This window comes from Hylobates moloch, unplaced genomic scaffold (assembly GCF_009828535.3).
Source record: "Hylobates moloch isolate HMO894 unplaced genomic scaffold, HMol_V3 SCAFFOLD_9, whole genome shotgun sequence".
In the NCBI taxonomy this organism is placed as follows: domain Eukaryota; kingdom Metazoa; phylum Chordata; class Mammalia; order Primates; family Hylobatidae; genus Hylobates; species Hylobates moloch.
In genome coordinates, this window is record NW_026652284.1 from 46,977,954 (window position 1) to 47,001,522 (window position 23,569).

Consider the following 23,569-nt stretch of genomic DNA (forward strand, 5'->3'; position numbering starts at 1 on the left):
ATTTACCTGCCCTTGGTCTAGAGTATCTCATTTTGCCATCTCATTTTCATTTAATGTTGGTTATTCTTAAGTCTACTTTCCAGGCAGTCAACTTAGCAAAGTATTAATAGCCAATAATACTGAGTCTGGAATCTGTGTTCATTGCACCCGTATAAATAATTTTGGCCTCACTCCACTTTGTCCCTCCTCTTGTAACTCTCATTAGATCCATTCCCGTACGTATGTTCCATTTTTCTGCCAAAATATATTAAAGATTCTGTAATTGCTTTGCAATTCCTTCTTTGTTAGATTTTTAACTCTCCAGAGATCTAGCAATTTGAGTGTAGCAATGAGTATGGAAGTAATTAAATGGTGGGAGAGGTTGTTGAAAAGGATCATCTCATTGAGAAGAGGACTACCTCAAGTGAAGGGACACTGATTTCCTCAGACAAAGTAGAAAAAGGCTGTTGCTTCCAGGAAGGAAGGTTTGGTGGGATTTGGAGGCACAGCTGGGACATGTCTCAAAGCCTTGCCCTCCTTAGTCACTGGTTTTTCAAACAACTACAAGTGTCTACTGATCTGCCATGTACTGCCCTGGTTTTCCATTCTTCTATTTTGCACTGGCAGTGAGGTCATTACTGCTTTCAGATCAGAGAATTAATCTCAGATTTCCAGGTTTTATGGGATTTTTTTTTCCCCTAGAGTCATTTTTTGTGGCAGGATTGAGCTTATAAAACAACCACTTTTAAATATTTCAGGATTAAAGGGATTAATACTAGATTTAGAGTTTACATGAATGTTGGGAGAACTAGGAGACAGGATAGTCATCTGGTGAAGGCCAAGAGATCTATAATAGAAAGTCATCTGAAGCACCAAAGTTGGTGGCATAGGAAACTGATACAGTTCTTTGAAGACTTTCGTCAGTTGCCTACCAAGACCCCCAAACAGGTGGTTTACTTGGAAATCTCTTATGAATCTCACATTGCCCACATGTTTGGCTAGAACCACCTCCAGAGTCTCTCTCTTAAGCATCCCAGGTCAGGTGTGGGTGTCTTCCATTGGCAATCTCAAACATAGAACCTACTGAGGAGGGAATTCTGGATAATATCCCTGGCTTCTCTGTCATGCAGAGGAAACCTTTGAAGAAGAAAGATGCTTATGTGAGGGGACACAGTCCGGCACATTTCCCTTTCACCACTTGGTTTTACATATGCCAGAAGCAACATTGAGAGGCCAGCTGCCAAGGAGAAACATTTCTAAGATATGAATACGTATATTAGCTATGTCTGTAGCTCCCACAGTAAGTCAGTAAGAAAAAGCCACACAATCTGTTAGAAAAATGGACAGAGGATATGAAGACAAAGAAGAAATACAAATGGCCAACATGTAGATACTGTTCGGTCCACTTGTGATTAAGGAAATGCAAGATCAGAATATCTTCTATTTAATTTGGAATTATTAATAGTTTATATTAGTTTTGAAATGTTTAGTTTTGAAAATATAGCAGAAAGCTTTCTCCTGTACCTTTGTACAAAGAAATGAGAGCGGAACGTGTGTATGTGGTTTTTGTGGGTCGGGAAATCTACCTACTACATGATTGATGGCCTTGCTCCCAGGAAGTAGTGATGTGGATCTGAGTGAGTATGAGTGGGAGCATTTTAATTTTGTAATTCTAATTTCAAAAGAGATTTTTATTTATTTTATTTTTTTGAGACGGAGTCTCGCTCTATTGCTCAGACTGGAGTGCAGTGGCACGATCTCGGCTCACTGCCACCTCTGCCTCCACGGTTCAAGCGATAGAAGAGATTTTTTTGGAAAAACAGTGAACTAATTGTCTACTAGGCCCCATTTTAATTTAGTCAGTGTTAAGAATTTAAGCATCAAGACAATCTAGTTTATGTTCAATGTAAATTTTCTAGTTGCTAGAAATATTTGGATATAATACAGTCCTTTGCTAGAACTGACATTTTAATGGTGGGAAAAACTGTCAGCCTTTAGAGATGCTTTTTTTCAAGTTTCCGTGATATTAAAGTTCCCAGCTGATAACGAATGTATCTGCTTCCTTGAGTTTCAATGTCCAGGCCTCTTTAAAGTATTCAGGTATGCAAAGACAGGATTATGCAAGTTTCTTTTACGTGGACAACCTTTATTGATGAATTTCTTAGGTTTCTGTGGTAGTGTTGTTAGATTAAATACAGTCATTCCCTCTTCTCTAGTTTCGTTTTATGTGATTTCACTCTTACGGTTTCACTTACCCCATGGTTCGAAAGTATTAAATAAACAATTCCTGAGTTTTAAATTGGACACCGTTTTGAGTAGCATCATTTGTCCAGTGTATCCACACTGTGGGCACTCTCCACACATAAGTCACTTGTTAGCCATCTGGGTTATCAGTATCGCAGTCCTTGTGTTCAAGTAACCTTTATTTAATGGCTCCAAAGCACAAGAGTAATGATGTTGACAATTTGGATATGCCAAAAAGAAGCCTTGAAGTGCTTCGTTTAAGTGAAAAGATTAAAGTTCTTGATTTAGTAAGAAAAAAAATGCTGAGATTGCAAAAATCTACAGTAAGACCCAACCTATCTGTGAAACTGTGCAGAAGGAGACAGTTCATTCTCTTTTTGCCATCACACCTCAAACTGCAAAAGTTAGGACCACAGTGCATATATTGGAAAAAATACAGGGTTTGCTACTATCTGCGGTTTCAGGCGTCCACTGGGGGTCTTAGAACATATTCCCTTTGGGTAAAGGGGGACTACTATATTTTTCTAACTAAACTGTGATACGCTGTAACCTTTTCTTCGTGACCTCCCTCTACACAGCTTCTTGCTCCCCATAGAAAGCTAGGCAGTGATGCTAGTTAAAACACAAAACCTATTTTAGCTGTTAGCCTTTCATTGCTAGGGTTAATTCCCCTGATAGCAGGGCCATTTCAGATCCTAGGGTAATGTAAAATAAAAGTTGTGTGGCGGATAGTCACTTCGAACATTTTCTAATGGGAGTTTCAAACAATATGGCATAGTATGTACTTTGGCTGGATTAATACAGCCACAAGAAACCTGTCTTCAGTACAGGATAATGATTATTTTTCATGTCATAACCTGTCCAATCTTTGCTTTTACTTTACGAGTCAGTAAATGAGATACCCTATGCTAATCATCTAGTGTTCTTATTCTGGTTTTGGGAATGGTAGGGTGTTTACAGAGTGTCAGTGGTGTCTATATCTGTTTGTGTACCTGGAACTGTGTCCTCTTGTCCCTGTATTATCTCAGCACAGCACTGACCCTGAAATGGAGTACCCCAGGCAATCCAAAGACGCAGGACACCTAGAAATTATAAGTACTGCCTGTGCATGGCCTCCCCTCCCTCATTTGCACAATTTGAACCACACTTTTTCTAATACAATTCTAGGATCTTTTATCATGTTGAAAGCTCTCCTTCAGGCTTCTTTACTGTGCCCCATTTCTTACTAATATCCTTTCTCACAATAGTCTTTTCAAAGCCTAGATTCACACCATATCATTCTCTAGACCAAACCTTTCAATGACTTTATATGCTACTTGCAATAAAATTCATAACCTTTACTGTTCACTATCTGTCCTTCACTTCTCCAACCTCAGTGCTCTCTTGATTTCCTCCTTAAACCTGGCCTTATTTTTTATTCCTAAAAGTTTCAGCTTACCTTACAAGTGTGGAGATTTCTTCAAGGAAGAAATTGGCCAAACAGGATTATTTGTAAACCCTGCCTGTACCTATTTTTATCCCAAGCACTTCATTGTTAGTAGTCTTGAGTCTCTTTTTGTAAGTCTTTTTTTGTTCCTTAATAAGACTTTGATTTATGTAGTATGTCAGTTTTCCAGCCATGGAATAGTTTAAACTTGCACATCCCCCTCTTCTTCAGCCCCAAAGGAGAAACTTTAAAAGTAAATCCTTTGCCTTAATTAATTATATTATGGAATATATATCCTGTCCTTTAATTAACTATATTATGAAATAGGGGATTCCTATTCCAGCCTTCCTGGGAACTAAGGAGTCTCAGACTTTGATAGAGATACTGTGTTTCAAACTGCATATTCTGCATTTGGCTATATAAAGCTATCCCTTTGGAGGAAAGTTTATCTGAGCAGCAAGTTTAAGTTATTAGATATTTATCAGTAAATTTGGAAGCATGAATAAAAGGATTCCAATAATTTTTTTGTATGATTATTGGTATAGTGTATTCCTGTCATATAATTAGATTAGGAAATTACATAAGATACGTGTAGAGTGAGCATTTTAAATACATGCCCATATTAATTGCAGAACACACCCTGATTTCAAAAACATTAAAATACCATTTAAAAAGAAATAGAGGGACATTTAAGCCTAAAAATTGACCTGGTAAAGTGGTTTTTAATAACAGCAACTTCTTGAGGCTTAGCAGCATGTTTTAATACTAATGGGATTTTTCATCTGCTTCTTGGAGAAACCTTTTTTTAGTGCTAAAGGATTAAGTTGAAAGTAGATAAGATTAATACTTAGAAGTTATAATTAGAAGTTAGAGTTATTAATTAGAAGTTAAAATAATCATTAACCAGTGTTTGTTCATTTCTTCTTACATTGTCCTATTCTCATCTCTAGCACTTTGTCAGCAACCCCTAAGAGGTTAGCAAGTCTTGAGGAAAATGAGTATGAGTTCAGGAATATGTAGATTTGTTTGTGTAAATGCTTTTCAGTTTTAGCTTTGTGTTATCTACTTGCTAGCAAAAATGAACCAAAGTCTATTTTATGGAAATTAAAGCATTTCAACATATGCAGTCTTTAGGTGTTTCTTTTTTCCTATGTCATTGTGTAAATTTCATGTATAGGAATAGCAAAACTGACATTTGAAGTTGAGTTTACCTATCTCCTATGTGTATAGTCCCTTACCAGAAAATACTTTTTCCTTATGTTGCCCAGGCAGGATTTGAACTCCTGGGCTCAAGCAGTTCTCCTACCTCAGCATGCACCACTGTGCTTGGCTGTTGTTTTTTTAAGAGACGGGGTCTCACTTTGTTGCCCAGGCTGATCTCAAACTCTTGGACTCAAGTGATCCTCCCGCCTGGGCCTCCCAAAGTGCTAGGATTACAGGTGTGAGCCACAGAGCTCGGCCAAAGAATAAAAGAATGGCTACTCCATGGACAGAGCACTCTCTTGATTTTTATGTATGTTGATATAAACAAATTATCTTGAATTTATCTGCTATACTGATAAAAATCAGTAAACCTTGTTAGTGTCAGCATCTAATCTGTATTAAACTTTTACTTATTTCCCTTTACTTTTTAGATTGAAAGAGAGGGTTCACACAAATACCCTTTCATACTACATTATTGGGCTTAAGGAAGATAAATTTCCTAAATATGATATTTGGTATATTTGTGTGTCTGTAATTTTTTTTTAATTTAATGCGATATTTAATTTGTAAGTCCTGCCATTGACTCTACCAGAGAAGATTCTTCAAGCTTAGTTGCTGAACTTCAAGAAAAGCTTCTGGAAGAAAAAGCTAAGTTTCTAGAACAACTTGAAGAGCAAGAAAAAAGAAAGAATGAAGAAATGCAAAATGTTCGAACATCTTTGATTGCGGAACAACAGGTCTGTATCTCTTTTCCCATTTCATTTAGTTGAGAACTAAAGAAGGTAGACATAAATTAACAAATATAATTTCTTTATGTAGCTGAGGGTTTCTTATATCTTAGATGTGATTTTCCTTACATTAATCCTGTTAATAAATTTCCTCATGACATGTATTTTTAAGAATGTTTTATTTTTTTTTACTCATCTGGAAAGTAGTATTTTTCATGTTAATAGGTCACATGACAATACCACGTGCTTCAAAATGAGATAGTCTTAGATTAGAAGCAAGGGAATGTGAATTCTGTATTTCTAGTAGAGACGGGGTTTCACCGTGGTCTCGATCTCCCGACCTCGTGATCCGCCCGCCTCGGCCTCCCAAAGTGCTGGGATTACAAGCGTGAGCCACCGCGCCCGGCCGGGAATGTGAATTCTGTTCCTGGTTTCTTCACTACCTATGTGATCTTGGGTAGATCATTTAACCTCTTTAGAACTAAGATTAGTTTTCTATGAAATAATTTTTTTAATTTAAAAAATGATTTTTTCTCTAAGCTTCAAATTCTCTACTTTGTTAGCCTAAATTACATTCAGATCAACATAAATATCTTACACTTTCTGTAATTCTTATCCTTCTGATAGGCTGGTGGTAGATTAAGATGGAATATTATTGAATTTTGTTAATGTACTTACTGTTGTTGGTTAATAGTAAGAGGTAGTGCTTGTGAAGTATGTTGGGGCTAGATCAAAAACCAGATGCCTTGTTAGAGAGCTTGTACTTTACCTAAAGTACTGGACAGCAACTAATTCCAATGGCATAATTAGATTTATGCTTAATGCAGATCACCCACTGGAACATGGAGAAAGATTGGAGAACTGCAAAGCAGTCAGTTGGAAGAGCAATTTGGTAGCTACTGCTCGAATTCAGGCCAGGGATAATATTGCAGTTTGGGGGATACATTTTGAGGGATACATTTCTGAAACTGCATATTATGGTTGTTGTACACATGTAATATTATGTAGTATTTTTCCTTTTCCTAAAATGTTATGATTAATTAGTGTCTTTGTAGAATTTGAAAAAATGTAAATCGGAGAACAGAAAGAAAATAAAGTGTAGTTCAAACCTCATAACAATTTTAGATTGTTAAGGCCTAGGGAACTTGGGAAAAGGGAATGAGAAAAGCACAACCAGAAAAAAAAGTGTGTGGCTTAAGGGAAGCCAAGGAAAGTTAAGTGTTCAGGGAGGAGGAATAGCCAAGTTTTAAGTAAGAATTAACAATGAGGAGGTCATTAGTAACCTCTCTCTAAGAATCTGGATTTGTAGATTCTTCTCTGATTCATTCTGCATATTGATCTTTTTATCTCTTTGTGTTGCATTGTCTGTTTGTGTTCTTTTATAAGCACATGTACAATTTCTAAAATTAAGTAAAGAATGAATTAACTGAAACCAAAAGTATAGTATTGACAGCTATCTAATTTAGTTCTTCATATTTTAATGCCTCTTTTAATATTTATAAAATAAGAGTGGGAGAAATGACTTCTAAGGTACCTTCCAATTTTCCATGATGTGTATGTTAAGTTGTATTTATTTAAGGTGATTTGTACCTAGCTCTGTATAGGTGATTTCTGAGTTGGAACTAATGGTTCTTAACTAGCCCCCTTTTTTCATATGCCAATTCCAAATTGTGATGATCTTCCTAAAAATTAATTTCAAATACAGAAATGGCAAAGATGAAAATAAACATAATGGTTTATATGTTTTTGTAAGTGTTTATTTTCTGTATATAAATACTTAGAGATGGCTTAATACAAAGCCATATCGTAAATGTTTTTGAGAGATCTTCTTGTATGCTTTGTGGCCAGAAATTGTATTTAATTCAATATTTCATGAATTTATTAAAGTTTTATTAAAAATGCTGTATTACTTTTCCTAAATCTCCCTATTGCCAGCATTGTTAGCATTATTCATTGATCCAAGGACCATAGAGCTCTTAAAATTTTGGAATCAGAAATGCTGGGCAGATGAGAAGAGTCAGTTTAGATCATTTCATCTTTCATCTATTGCTTTTACATTTCAAGAAGCTCAGAAATCTTGTAAGTAAAATTTTTTTTTTTTTTTTTTTTGCCTCTTAGAGACAGGGTCTCACTCTGTCATTCAGGCTGGAATTCAGTGGTGCAGTCATGGCTCACTGTAACTTGGAACTCCTGGGCTTAAGCAGTCCTCCCACCTTAGCCTCCCGAATGGCTGGGACTACAGGCATGTGCCACCACACCCAGATAATTTTTTGTAGAGACTCGATCTTGTGTTGCTCAGGCTGGTCTCAAACTCCTGGGCTCGAGCAGTCCTTCCACCTCGGTCTCCCAAATTGCTGAGATTACAGGCATGAGCCACCAAGTCCGGCCTAAGCAAAATTTTTATACAAATTCAGTCATCTTTATTAAATAAACTGTACAGTTAAAATTGCCAGATTGTCTCATGAGATCCATGCAGGCAGTTGGATATGTGAGTTTCATATTAGAGTTTATAAAAGGGGAGTAACAAGTCTAGCCAATATAAATCAGCATTCCAGTGACCATTGCTGATATCCAAATAAGAGAAATAAGGAAGATAGAGTCATATCTAAAATGTTAGGGTGGTGATCAAATGCTAAAGACAAAAGGAAGGTTTCAGAGGCAGGATGATTACTCCAGGAAAGAAGTAAGTGTCTAACAGCACTCTAAGTTATTGATTCTTCTAATTCTTCAAAATTTCAAAATCTCTGACAGTAAATATATGGACAATAATAAGAAAATAGGATTTGCTTTCAAGAGACTTAAATTGGAACCAAGAAAGTAGAACCTTTGCCACAGTATGTTGCATTTTCATTTTAAAAACATTTCATAAATCACACCCCATCATCTCCATGTACAAATGTGCCACAGAAAAGAATATTTGCAAGTTTATTTTCTAAGTCCTAGCTGCTAAGTACATGTAGATAAATCTAAATAATTATTATTCTCTTGTTCCAGACCAATTTTAACACTGTTTTAACAAGAGAGAAAATGAGAAAAGAAAACATAATAAATGATCTTAGTGATAAGTTGAAAAGTACAATGCAGCAACAAGAACGGGATAAAGGTTTGTACTGTTTTGTACTATTTTTTAAATTTTTTAAAGTGAAAAAGATACATTCATGCAAAATGGTTTTTTTAATTACATAATACCTTTTTTCAATTTGGTTGTCTTTCAGATTTGATAGAGTCACTTTCTGAAGATCGAGCTCGTTTGCTTGAGGAAAAGAAAAAGCTTGAAGAAGAAGTCAGTAAGTTGCGTAGTAGCAGTTTTGTTCCTTCACCATATGTAGCTACAGCCCCAGAACTTTATGGAGCTTGTGCACCTGAACTCCCAGGTGAATCAGATAGATCCGCTGTGGAAACAGCAGATGAAGGAAGAGTGGATTCAGCAATGGAGACAAGCATGATGTCTGTACAGTAAGTATGGCTGTTTTCAACTGTTATTTAAGGCTAGTGCAATTCCAAAGGTTATAAAGCTCTGAAGAGAGGAAATATTTTTAGCATTACTGGTTGTCCACAGCCCATATATCTGAAAGTTGTGCTATTTTAATTCTTTAAACTGTAAATGTGAGAAAAACATTACTGAATGAATTATTTTGGGGTACTCTCATACTATACAAAGTATGTGCGCCAGAATTATCCTATACTGCCAAGATAAGGATCGTGGCAGTAGTGTTGAGCCATTCTTATTTACAAGGAATGTTGACATTTTGGGGTCCATTACCTATAAAGGAGTTATTGTAGTAATGAATATATTCATTTTGGTGAGGAAAGGCAGGGAAGGGTTTTTTTTATTATTGTTATTTGTTTATTCATATATAGCAAATGTTTACTACATTACATTGAAATCCTGGCAGAGCTTACTGGAATTTAGAACTTTCTTACCAGTTCTCCATTGAATATAGTGAAAGACCACTAAAATTGTGCTTACAATTATACCTATGGGAGAGACAGAATTGGGAGGAGAAAGTGCTCCGCTCCAAAGGTCCTTGCAAGTAGAGTTTGCATTTCTAGTTGCACCTCTGGGATTTCAGATATGGAAACTGAGATTCCAAGGGCAGAAAGTCCAGATCATTATGCCACACAAAGAATTATGCCCAGTGGGTCAGTGAACACTACACCCCCATGTGAGATGAAGTAATTCGAACAAGTGATTACCAAAAGATATCATAGAATCAACATGGTCCCCTCGTTTAGACAGATCCAGGTTCAAGTCCTGAGTCTGGCACCTGCTTGGGAACTTGAGGAAGTCATCTTCCCTTATTTTTCCATCAAGATAACAGTTATGATAACAAGATAACAGTTATGATACACCAGCAGGGTTGCTTTGGGCATTAAAATTTTATTTTATTTTATTTTATTTTATTATTATTATTATTTTTTTTTTTTTTTTGAGACGAAGTCTCACTCTTGTTCCCCAGGGTGGAGTGCGATGGCACACTCTCGGCTCACTGCAACCTCTGCCTCCCGGGTTCAAGCGATTCTCCTGCCTCAGCCTCCCGAGTAGCCGGGATTACAGGCGCCTGCCACCACGCCTGGCTAATTTTTGTATTTCTAGTAGAGACGGGGTTTCACCGTGTTGGACAGGCTGGTCTCGAACTCCTGACCTCAGGTGATCCACTTGCCTCAGCCTCCCAAAGTGCTGGGATTACAGGCGTGAGTCACCATGCCAGGCCAGGCATTAAACTTAATGAGCACCCGTGAGAAGGTCTGATACACAGTAAGAAACCAGTAAGTGCAGGGTCCTTCATACCCCACTCCTGCCCACTCAGAGGAAAGCAGTTAGTTGCATCTTCATATAAGCCCATTATCTGCCTGACTTTAGAGAAACTTCGGTAGGGGAGTTTTTTGTTTGTTTTTGAAAAATAAAATTATTTAGATTTCTCTCTGGTTGAAAGGAAAATAATAGAAACTGGTTACTTTTAGACTTTGAAAGTTACAAGGCTTAAGAATGTATATTAAAAATAAAATAAAATAGAACAAAAAAAGTAATTCAAAAAAGCAAATCAAGAAAATATGGTTAAGCAAATCAAAAAAACAAATCAAGAAAACATGGTTATTTAGCAAACATGAATGACATATGTCTGGACATGTGTAAAAAAAGTGAACTACTTTATGAAAACCTCTCAAAAAAAATATATCCAACTTCATTCTACATGTAGGAGAGGTACCTAGAGCCACATGATATAGAAAGTTTACTATAATGTGATATAGAAAGATAGAAGGAAAAAATATAAAAGCAATTCAAAGGAAAAGGCTTTAAAAAGCTTTAGGAATTTAAGGCTTTTTTGATTGACACATAAATTATACATATTTATGGTTTACAGTGTGATGTAGTTACATGTATACGTTGTATAATCAAATCAGAGTAATTAACCCATCACCTCAAACGTTTATTATTTCTTTATGGTGAGAACATTCAAAATGCTCTTTTCTTGCTATTTTGAGATAACTGCAGTACATTATTGAACACCAAAACTTATTCCTCCTATCTGGCTGTAGCTTTGTACCCGTTGACCAACCTCTCCTCATCTCCTCTCCTCTGTACTCTCCCCAGCCTCTGGTAACCACTATTCTGCTTTCTGCCTCCATGAGATAAACGTAAGATTCTGCATATTAGTCAGATCATATGTAAGTTTTTTTATAAATATGAAAATTGAGTTATTCAGAACTAAAGTATCAAAAACAGGTAAAATTAAAGTGGTACTCTGAGAGAACTGTATAGTTCCTTTATTTTTAAATGAATTAATAAAAGCAAATGACCCACAATAAAATAAAAGTTGTTTAGTAGATATTGAGATAAATAGAAGGTACAAATAAATATATGTAATGAAAAGAGGGACATAACCTTAGGTATAGTTTCAAAAATTACAGAGAACATGATACAAGTTAATCTCACCTGTGAATTATAAATACAAGAAATCCTAAAGACAATTTTAGCTTATCAAATGCCTTGTGGTTTTATGATAATATAGTCATCATGACCCAGTGGAGTATTTTAGGAATGCCAGAGTAATAACTAAACAGTAGAATACCTAACCATACTCACTGATTACTTGAGAAGGTTTATAGAATCATGTCAGTAGAAGCTGAAATGACAATTGATATAATGCAGTGCCTATTTATTTAATAATTTAACAAAAAAAAATCCTTAGCAAACTAGGAGTAGATGGGAACTTCTTATTTGTAAGTGTATGTGAGAGACATAGCAAGCATCATATTTCATATTGAAACATTTAGAAGTATTTTTCATAAATTCAGGAAGAACACAATGCCAGCTGTCACCATTGCTATTCAGCAAGACAATAAATAAAATTTGGAAACAACTTTTTCTGTCCTCATTTTCAGACAATATCCTTTACAAACCACAAAGACCTAAATACATATTAGAATTAACAGAGTACATCAGAGTGTAGGTCATAGATATATCCAAAGAGGAGTAGTTTGAATATTTACCAGCAAAAGCTGACTTTAATATGTATAAAAGATCCCAATAAAAATTTAAAGGAGTAACTTATTTGTAATTAATTTAACAAAAATGCCCAAGACTTCGTGAAGAAAACTAAATTTATGAAGAGGCCTGAAAGCTATATGTGGAAAGATAGATGGAAATGGAGTATTATTAAGATATCATTTTTCTCCTCAGATGTATTCAGTGATTTAATCTATTACTCAATTAAAATTCTAACAATATGTTAGGTAAAAAGTGATGTTTGATGCTAGAATTCATATTGAAAAATGTGTACAAATAATTGATAGCATTTCTAAATAAAGATCAGAGAGTAGAGATTTGTCCTGCTAGGTGTTAAGATATAGTCTTAAACTAGATAGTATTTAATTCAGTACATTATTTGTATAGCCACAGGCAAATAGATTAATAGAGTTAGTAATCTTGAAACAAACCAGTGGCTATATATGGAAATCTACATGTGGCATTTTAAATCAGTTTGGTAAAGGATGGACTCCTCAGAATGGGACATTAGAGACATTGGTTATCTAGGTGAGAGGTGAGCCATATTTTACATTATATATATAAACAAAATGATAGGTGTAGTAAAGACTAAATTTTTTTTTTGAACTTACAGAGTTTCTTAAAGAAAATAAAAGACTACTCTGAAATCAGAGTAGGAGAGCACTTGGAAAACAATAATCAATATTACATTGAAATTTAAAACTTGAGTACAACAGAAAACATAAACAGCAGAAGTGGTGGTTAATATTTTTAATAAATAAAAGATAACCAAACTTTTAAATAATGCCAGTTTTTTATAATCTCTTTTAAAAAATAGGAGAGAACTCTTCCCAACTTATCCTCTGAGGCCAGTATTATATACTAATACCAAATCAGACAAATGTATCAAGAGAAGAAAATACATCTTCTGTAACTATTGACACAAATATTACCGGCAAAATACTAATAGATCCAGTCTGGCAGAATACAAAAGGAATTCCAATTGGCTTTATTTCAGAAATGCAAGGTTGGTTTAACATCTAAAAGTCAATTTATGTCATACACTGTATCAGTAGAATGAAAGAACAGAAAAACACATGATTATCTCAATAGATGAAGAAAAAGCATTTGACAAAACCGAATAGCCTTTCATCATAAAAACACTCAACAAACTAGGAATTGACTTCCTCAACCTATTGAAAGGCATCTGTGAGAACCCACAATTAACATCATACTCAGTGGTGTAAGACTGAATGCTTTTCCCCTAAAATCAAGATGAAGATGGCCTGCTCTTGCCACTGCTGCTCAACATTGTACTTGGAAGTTCTATCAAGGGCACTTAGGCAAGAAAAAGAAATTAAAGGCATTGGCCGGGCACAGTGGCTCTTGCCTGTAATCCCAGCACTTTGGGAGGCCAAGGTAGGCAGATCACCTGAGGTCAGGAGTTAAAGACCAGCCTGGCCAACATGGTGAAACCCAGTCTCTACTAAAAATAGAAAAATTAGCTGGGCATGGTGGTGGGCACCTGTAATTCCAGCATCTTGGGAGGCTGAGACAGGAGAATTGATTGAACCTGGGAGGCAGAGGTTGCTGATTGCGACCCTGTCCTCCATCCTGGGTGACAGAACAAGACTGTCTCAAAAAAAAAAAGAAATGCATCTAGATTGGTAAGGAAGAAAAAACACTCTATTTGCATACATAGCCTGATCTTTTATTTAGAAAATCGTAAGGTCTCCTCTAAAAAAATACTGTAATTAATAAACCAGTTCAGTAATGTTGGAGGATACAGGTTCAGTGTGCAAAAATCAATTGGAGCTGGCTGTGGTGGTGCACACCTGTAGTCAGTCCCAGCTACTCAGGAGTCTGAGGCAGCAGGATCCCTTGAGCCTAGGAGTTTGTGAACCGAGATGACATAACAAGACCCTGTCTCTTAAAAAAAAAATTGTCATTCTTTCTACTAGCAATGAATCATCCAGAAATGATATTTAAAAGACATTTTCTTTTCTGATCAAAAAGGTAAAAATACTTAAGAATAGATTTAACAAAAGAAGTTCAATACTTGTACAAATTACAAAACATGGAAAAAAGTTAAGACAGACGGGCATCCTGTGTTTACTGACTGGAAGACTTAATCGCCTTAAGATGGTAGCCCTCCCCAAATTGATCTGCCACTTCAACACAATTCTTATCGTAATCTGTACTGTGTTTGTTGCAGAAAAGGGCAGGCTGATCCTAAAATTCATATGCAATTGCAAGAGTCCTAAAATAGCCAAAACAATCTTGAAAAATAACAAAGTCTCACACTGTTTGACTAATTTTAAAATTTGTAAGCGAGGGTAATAGGACACTGTAGTGCTAGCCTGACTGTATCAATGAAATAGAATTGAGAGTCCAAAATAAGCCGTTGTATTCATGGTTGGTTGAACCCTTGCATTATGGTTAAAGGTGCTGAGACAGTTCCTTGAAGGAAACAGCTTTTTCAGCAAATGGTGCAGGGATAGCATAGCTGGATATTCTGATGCAAAAGGATGAAGTTGAACCCTTTCCTCACCATATGCACAGGTTGACTTAAATAGATCATAGACTTAAGTGTAAAAGCTAAAATTATAAAACTCTTACAGAAGTCAATCTTTATGACCTTATATTAGGCAAAGCCTCTTCCTAAAGAATTAGCATGTTGAAGAAGACAGAATACCTGCCTTGCATCAAGTTACTTGAAATATAATTTGGGGATTATACCTGTACATGAATTTTAAAACCTAAATAATAATTGTTTTCCTCTTTTCTAATTTTATAGCATTTTTTAAAATTTTCTAATTTGTTTTTGGGTGTTTTAGTGTATTGGGCAAATTCACACCTGGCATAGTAACTAGTGTGAGTACATAGCATCCACTTAGTAAATCTACTGAAGTGTTTAGCCACTCAAGAACTACGACTTTATCATGGATTCACTCACAAGTAGAAAGAAGAGTGGTTCTTACTGCCTGGGAAAAATAAGAAATGTAAAGACATCTCTAGATAAACGCATACACAAAGTTTTACTTATTATTTCAAAAGGTTTAAGATCTAGGTCTGCTACGGAGAATATACAACATTGAAATTACATGCTAACTGAAATAAGCTACTTTTGAAAATTTATGAAAACCCTTAAATTGTTAAAGTGATCTGTATTAAAATTTTAATTTCTAAAATCTTGAAGAATGTAAAGTTTAGAATTTCAAACTGAAACTCAATTATTCTGAATTTTAGAGAGAATATTCATATGTTGTCTGAAGAAAAACAGCGGATAATGCTGTTAGAACGAGTAAGTAAATTCTCTTCTTGAAGTACCATGTTTAATATGTTCACTTTTGGATAGAGTTAAAGAAACTTCATTCTGGAAACATACAATAGACTATTTCTGTTCATAAATTAAGCCTTTTTATGATTAACTTATTTTGTGGTCACTTTTTTGGGAAGTCTTGTCATTTTATGATCTTACTAGCTAAACAGTTGACAGTATTTCAACCCTCCCATCTGTTGTAATTTCCCAATGAATGAAGTCTGTATGAGAGGAAAAAGTTGGTAGTTTTTATTAAATCAGTGTGTAAAGTAATAGTTTTACCTAATTGTTGAGAATTCAGCAAAATAACATAAATAGCAATTTTAAACATCTGTTTCAGAAACAAAGTATTAAATACTTTTCAGAAATTGGCAAAAATGAAAATAAGTAATGAAGGGAGTTACGTTTTAAATAAAGAATTGAAATGGGCAAGAAAAAACTGATAATAAAGGGTTTCCTTTATTAAGGGTACTGTAAGATCAAATTGGTACATATTTGGCAGATCATTGTTCGTAGATTACTTTTCATTCTTTAGGCCTATAAGATTTTCAACAATGCCTTTTTTTCTTTACAAGTGTAATTGTCTGATAAAAATCCAAATTCAGAATTGTACAACTTCATTTGAATATAGCATGTTTTCTATTATGAAAGGGTTATGTGATTTCCTACCTCAGCATAACCTGTATGTTACAGATGCCAGATGTATTCTTTTAGGCACAACTTAGTTAACAAAGTTTCTGGGGATAGATCTCAGATTTTACTACCTATTTATATATTCCACAGGTGTTTCTAATGCGTATTAATGTTTGACAGTCCTTGGTAAATGTATCTAAAATTGCTCTGGTTCTCATTTAAGCTAGTAGATAATGAAAACATTTGGAAAGGATTCATAGAAAATAATATACCCATCAACTTTTCATACCCAAACCAAACATTTTTGTCTGATGAAAACTTTGACACTCACTGTTTAGATTTATTTGAGTAGGTACAAAGATAAACCACAGGTCTCTTTTTTCCACCTGCAGACATTGCAATTGAAAGAAGAAGAAAATAAACGGTTAAATCAAAGACTGGTAAGATTTTTCTTCTTGGTAAATTGGTCTTAACATTTTTAAATGATTTGCATTATATTTCATTATGAAGATATTCCATCAGAGGATGTATGCTTTGATTGACTTATCTATAGTAGGTTTGTTGGTCCGTGTTGGTCATTGAATCCTATTGATTTTCAGAATGCTGAAGTCAGGCCAGAGTTATGTCCTGACTGTAGAGTCAGACTTTTTTCTTAGCGTGAAATTAAGTAATGTCTTGGAGAATTTACGGCTGTAGGTATGACCAGTTGAAGCACCTAAGATTCTTAAAATCATAATCAGTTTTGAGCTATGCTTCCTAAGTCTTTTGAAGATTAATATATTTACTCACAAGTGTGCATAATTTTAATACATTATATCTTTTCATGAATCTTTTTTTTTTTTTTTTTTTTTAAGACAGAGTCTTGCTCTGTAGCTTAGGCTGGAGTGGTGCGATCTCGACTCACTGCAACCTCCACCTCCCAGGTTCAAGCGATTCTTGTGTGTTAGCCTCCCGGGTAGCTGGGATTACAAGTGTGCGCCATCACACCCAGCTAATTTTTGCATAATTAGTAGAGACAGGATTTCTCCATTTTGGACAGGCTGGTCTCAAACCCCTGGTGGCCTCAAGTGATCTGCCCACCTTGGACTCCCAAAGTGCTGGGATTTACAGGTGTGAGCCACTGTGCCCAGCCCTTTTCATGAATCTTATTTTTAAGTGAAAATGCCTAAAAGGCAAGAGATCCCATGTGGTACTGTAAATTGCCCTGGTTTTTATTGTTTTGTTTTGTTTTGTTTTGTTTTTAATGAAAAAAAAAATCGAGACAAGGTCTCTGTCTGTCGCCCAGGCTGAAGTGTGGTGGTGCGATCTTGGCTCACTGCAGCCTCAACCTCTTTGGCTCAAGCAATCCTGTCTCAGCTCAGCAAGTAGCTGGGAGTGCAGGCGAGTGCCGCCGCACCCAGCTAATTTTTGTTTTGTTTTGGTTTTAGGTTTTGTTTTTTTGTTTTCGTAGAGGTGGGGTTTCACCATCTTGTCCAGGCTGGTCTCGAACTGCTGAGCTTAAGCGATCCACCTGCCTCAGCCTCCCCAAGTGCTGGTATTCCAGGCAAATTGAATTGCCTGGAATTTTGCTGCACCCAGCCAAACTGCCTTGGCTTTAACCTGGGAATTTAACCAATTATTTGAACAGCCTATTTTACAGCCAATTATATGTTTTAATAAAGCAATAACTTTATTTTTTCAAGTTCTATTAATTACAGTTTACAAGGTAGTAGGAACAGTTTAAGGCTTCTGTTCAGTACTTTTGAAAAGTTTTGAAATACTTTTTAGAATTTAGTTTGTTTAAAAAATAAAAATATCTTGTAGCGAGACATCTCCTTTCTTCTTTATACCTTAACTTGAACAGCAAAAATCACATATTTTGTAGTGATTATACTGTGAATCATTAATTTTATCACAAAGACTTAGAAGAATGGTCTATCTCAGACATGACTCAATATGTGTTTTATGTAGTATGCTTTATTTATCCTCAATAGAATATAAGCTCTGTTTGGCAGCGATTTTAATCCGTTTTGGTCACCGCTACATTCTTAGCATCTAGAATGCTAACTTGTATACTATAGATGCTTGGCATATGTTTGTAAATTAATTGTGAACCCAAAAGTATCTGAGACAGGTCTCAATCAATTTAGAAAGTTTATTTTGCCAAGGTTAAGGACGAGCTCATGACACAGCCTCGGGAGGTCCCGACATGTGCCCAAGGTGGTCAGGACACAGCTTGGTTTCATACATTTTAGGGAGACATGAGATATCAATCAGTATGTGTAAGATGTTCTGTCTGGAAAGGTGGTACAACTCAAAGCTGGGGAGAGGGCTTCCAGGTCATAGGTAGATAAGAGACAAATGGTTGCATTATTTTGAAACTGTGATTAGCCTTTCACTGAATACGCAATTTACATGTCAGAGGATGGTAGAGGAATTGTCACTTATGCTTTAGTCTGACTTAGTGAAGCAGTGGGGCCGAGAGAGCAATCAGATACGCATTTGTCTCACGTGAGCAGAGGAACAGAGGGATGACTTCAAGTTCTGTCTGTTCTTTGTCCACAAGGAATTTTCTTATGGGCAAATTGTGAGGTCTTTGTAGCTATCTTATTTTAGGAATAAAATGGGAGGCAGGTTTGCCTGATGTAGTTCCCAGCTTGACCTCCCTTTTCCTTAGTGATTTTTGGTTCCCAGGATTTATTTTCTTTTCACAGAATAAATTGCCTTTCAGACCCAGAGAGCATCACAGTCACATTCAGAAAGGTGTCCAAATGTAAATCACACTTTCACATGGACATACAGCTATGTTCACAAATTTTTTCTTCCATTGTCTTCATTTGTAATATATAAAAAACTTAAGCTTTTAAAAAACAAAAGTTGAATTATAGTCTTAAAAATGATGGTCAATCTTACCTTCACTGGCAGGATATAGACCATTTTAGTAAGTTGCTATACAGTTTTAGGCCTTCCTAGTTATTATTTGTTGTTTTATTTCTCTTTTTAAAAACACCTATTGAGAACCCTGCATTGTACCGGATAGTATTCAGAGGGAAGTGGAGGAAATTCAGAGCATCAAAATTTGACTTAATAAACAAAAAAAATCCTTATCTGTCCTTGGTTTGTGCAACCATGCGTTGGGCTCATTTGCTTGGGAAAAATAGGTGTTTTTACCACCCTTTCAAGCTTTGAAGAGCAGAACAGTCCCGGCTGAGCTATGGCTATAGCTTATCAGCTAGCAAGTACCATTTCATTGTGCTCATCATCAGTAGAGGAAATGGGTGACTATCACAAATTTCATTGTTTTGTGATTGTTCACAAATTTTTTTAAACTGAGACATCTCAGAAGTTGCATTGAAGATGAGAAAAGAGGTTTGTTCTCAGCCTTCAGAAGTTTATGCTCCCACCCCAGTTTAACCAGAGTAGTAGTGTTTGCTAGGCAGAGTGTCAGAGCGCTGGCATTGCAAAGTGGTTGACTCTGGTTTGGTAAGAAGAATTTACTGACAGCAGTATAGATTTGAAAAAGGAAAGTTTTATTAGAGCGAATGCTGCTGAAAAGTGTTGCGGGGCACCTCAGCAAGAGAGGACTGAGCGTGCTGTGGTGAATTTTCTTACGAGCATATATGGACCTTAAGGCGGGATCTTAAGGGTAGTTTGGACCAATGTTGGCCATGTAGGTCATGATAAATGATTACATTTGTAGACATTTTTGTGTCTCGATGTCAGCAAGGGTTGCTCAGTGAGTTTTGGCATGCATACATTCTGGAGATGTATAGAAATTCTAGTTACTTACAACATTTTTGAAAGAGAGCTGTAACCACATGCTAGGAAAGTTTAATTACTTCTAAATTCCTCAGATAGCGTTCTGCCTCCAGATGGCCTGTTTGATGGTCACCAGGTGTCTTTGCTTGCTGCGTTATACTTCTAAACTCTGCCTCCCAGGCTCAAGTGATCTTCCCACCTCAGACTTCCAAGTAGCTGGGACCATAGGCGCTTGCCATTACGCCCAGCTGATTTTTTGTATTTTTGGTAGACACAGGGTTTCACCGTTTTGCCCAGGCTGGAGATTTTAAGTCTTTTTGGTTTTTTTTATTGTTGTTGTTTGTTGGGACAACTAAGTTCCTCTTCAAAGACTCAACTTCCTGGTCATAAGTTGTAAGATTGTAAATCAACCCCATCCCCTTCTCCTTTTCTCACAAATCATACATTTACCCTATTTGGAAAAAGTTTAGGTCTAAGCCAACCGGGATCAGCTTAGATTGTGTGGTCCAACCCCAGCCAATAGGGGAAGGACACAGAAACAGAAACTGCATTAGAGATAAAACCCCTTCCTTCATTTGTTTGATGCAATTGTGACAGCTGCGAGCAGCAGCCTTCTGCAGAAGTAAATTTGCCTTGCCAAGAAATTTTCTAAGTGTGAGTTTCTTTTGGCTACGCTGAGCACTTGTTTCCAACATTGTTGTTTTTCCAAAATGAAAGATTGTGAATCTAATGCATTAGAATTTTCAAAGTCTTCTTGAAAAACTTGTCCTTTTCTCTGTGTTTTATTTTTAAGATTAAATATGTAATATGAATAAAATGTGATTCTAAAATCAATTTTTAATCTAACCAAATTTACTAATTGTTGAAGTAAAGGAATTATTAATGAACATAAGAACTATATTAGTGTGGGCTCTTTAAAGCTGGACACAGGCTTGAATGTGTAACAGTGGGTGAAATTTTTGCAGTAAGAATATATATGGTACTCAAATTGTGTGAGTTCATAAACTTTTTTTTTTTTTTTAGATGTCTCAGAGCATGTCTTCAGTATCTTCAAGGCATTCTGAAAAGATAGCTATTAGAGAGTAAGTATTTTAGTTTTGTGGGTATTTTTCTGTGAAAAACGTTTACTGAATTGTTAATGAAAATGTATTTCAGTGACAGTAATTCAGGTCCAGGTTCACTGAGCTGAGTGTTTTGCACTCAGTAGTAGTAGAAGTTTTTTATTGGAAAGCAGGATTTTTCTAAATTGTTATTCTGGAAACACTTAGATTGCCAAAACTTTCCTATTATAGCATTATGATTAACATAAATATCCTTGAAGCCTTTTCCTCCAGTTAACTTTTCAGCATGTGCTACCTCTTTTAAATCCCGTTTATCTCCTTAGTCTTGTTAATCTATATTGGAGAGTTTTTATTTGTTTTTAAGTTGCAATGTTTCCTCATTTTTAGTTTTTAGATTTCATTTTATTAATATTCTTCAAATTCATAATAAACAAATTGTCAATGAAAATGTCAAACTCTGTAAAATATTTGAAGAGATTTATTCTGAGCCAAATATGAGTGACCATGGCCTGTGACACAGCCCTCAGGAGCCCCTGAGAACATGTGCCCAAGGTGGTCAGGATGACGGTGTGGGGGAAGCTTGGTTTCATACATTTTAGGGAGACATGAGACATTGAAGATACAAGTTGGTTTGGTCCAGAAAGGTGGGACAAGTGAAAGCTGGGAGGGTGGCTTCCAAAGTATAGGTAGATTTTTAAAGTTTTCTGATTGGCAGTTGGTTGAAAGACTTGTCAGTAGAAAGGAATGTCCAGGTTAAGGTAAGAGGTTGTGGAGACCAAAGTTTTGTCATGCAGATGAAGCCTGCAGGTAGCAGGCTTGACAGATAATAGTTTGTGAATGTTTTTTATCAGGCTTAACCTCTGTGTTAGTGTTAAATTCTTGTTGACTTTTCCTGAATTCTAAAAGGGAAGAGGACATGATGACGTAAGTCCAACCCCTGCCTTTTGTCATGGCCTGAACCAGTCTTTCAGGTTAAATGTATAGGGCACTGGCCTAGGGGAGGAAGTTCATTCAGATGGTTGGTTGGGGGGGGCTTCAAATTTTATTTTTGGTTTACAGAATTTATCAATTGAATGGTTTAATAATTTTCCTGCACTGTATTACCCCATAGTTAAAATTTTTCTTTAGCTTTGGTTATTTAAATGGAGCTCTGGAATAATAAAAGCATTGTTAGCAACTTATGAATAGTGTTCAGCCTTTTATCCTGACAGGAAGGTTGTGAAAGTTAAGATCCTTTATTTAACTCCTTGTATTTTATTTCTAAATTTCTAAATTTGTTGACCACATTTTTGGTTGTCAGGTATCTGTGATTCTGACTTTTCATGTCTCATTAAAATTTCATCTTCTCTCAGTGATTTGAAAGGGCTTGGTGGTATCTGTCTTTACCAGCTGTATGTCATGTCAGTGGGCAGTTCATTAATTGTCTTTCAGAGACTAGAGAGAGGAGCTCCAAAAATACTGCCTCATAGAGGCCCCATCTCCCATCTCCCATCTCCCCATTTTAAGTTATTAGCTTTTGGCGTTTAGCCAAAACAGTGCCTGCCACATGGTTGTTAGGTAATCACTAAGTATTTGTAGGGTCTTAATAAATAAAAGACATTAAAAGTTTCCCCAGCTGATTTTGATGATTTATTAGGTATAGGATCTACCAATTTAAATGATCTTGACAACTGAAAAATATGACATTGATTTTCAAGGCCTTTTGATGTTTTGAACAACAGTTCTAAAAAAGGCTGTAAAGAGACAAACACCACTTAAGCATGTAATTGGTTGTACCCACTTCTGTCTTTCCCTGTCTTCTTCTTTCAGGCTTATACCCCAAAACAGTAATATCTGTTGACTTGTTAGACCTAATTAAGCACCTGACTTCTGGACCTAGCTCAGTTGCTTTTTCTTGTAAATTGAAGAGCACTACGCTTGGAGACAAGATCTAATTTTTCTTTGACACTGTGACTGTATATGAGATGTCTCTCCGAATTTTTAGTGTGAAATGAAAGATTAGGAGAAAAAAATCTTGCTATGACTGGATAAACTATAATGGGTGCTTTTTCTGCTTTTCATCCAGTTTCTTAACGTTAGATAATGGAAACTTTATTAAAGAAATTTTTGGTCTTTGACAGCCCCTGACATCATCCTTTGAATATCTGTGTATGACCAGCAGTCCCATTAGGACCTGGGCAGAATGCAAAAAGAGTATCATGTAAATGTGAAATTTAATATTGCATTAATACCTTAATATGTAGTTGATCATTAAGTATATATGCTAAGTTTTCAGAATAGGGAGATTGAAAGTAACTGTAAGTCAATAAAATTGCATTTCTTTATCAGTTTTCAGGTGGGAGATTTGGTACTCATCATCCTAGACGAACGCCATGACAATTATGTGTTATTTACTGTTAGTCCTACTTTATATTTTCTACATTCAGAGTCTCTACCTGCCCTGGATCTCAAACCAGGTGAGGGTGGTAAGTGTCATTCCATGACTAAAATATAAACCTGGAATGGAGGAAATTACATAAGTAAAGTTTTTTCCCCCTGTTTAATTACATAAGAATTAAGTCACTAAGAGGGAACCCTGTGTAGTCTGCTTTTTTATAAAATCTATATTATCTAGATTATTTTCATGGATTCCATTTACAATTCAGAATTAAGGAGTGTAGCTTATACAAGGGACCAGTTGATCAGAATGTGCAGTGATTCGGACATCTCATAACCCTAGCAGTTGGATAATTATATTGTCAAAAT

At 35.8% G+C, this 23,569-nt stretch overlaps 1 protein-coding gene across 13 annotated transcripts in view; it reads left to right on the forward strand.

The window, feature by feature from the left end:
• RB1CC1 (RB1 inducible coiled-coil 1) overlaps window positions 1-23,569 on the forward strand; it is a 92,917-nt gene that overhangs the window by 64,059 nt on the left and 5,289 nt on the right. For 6 of the 13 annotated variants that reach the window (XM_032759785.2, XM_058444647.1, XM_058444646.1 and 3 more), the window contains 7 exons: window positions 5,424-5,589; window positions 8,575-8,683; window positions 8,796-9,036; window positions 15,320-15,374; window positions 16,418-16,465; window positions 20,787-20,845; window positions 23,153-23,289. In XM_032759785.2, the coding sequence (XP_032615676.1) occupies window positions 5,424-5,589; window positions 8,575-8,683; window positions 8,796-9,036; window positions 15,320-15,374; window positions 16,418-16,465; window positions 20,787-20,845; window positions 23,153-23,289 (815 nt within the window). Of the gene's footprint in view, window positions 1-5,423; window positions 5,590-7,515; window positions 7,660-8,574; window positions 8,684-8,795; window positions 9,037-12,908; window positions 13,098-15,319; window positions 15,375-16,417; window positions 16,466-20,786; window positions 20,846-23,152; window positions 23,290-23,569 lie in introns of those variants that run through there. The other 7 variants (XM_032759787.2, XM_032759791.2, XM_032759788.2 and 4 more) reach the window with 4 other exon arrangements.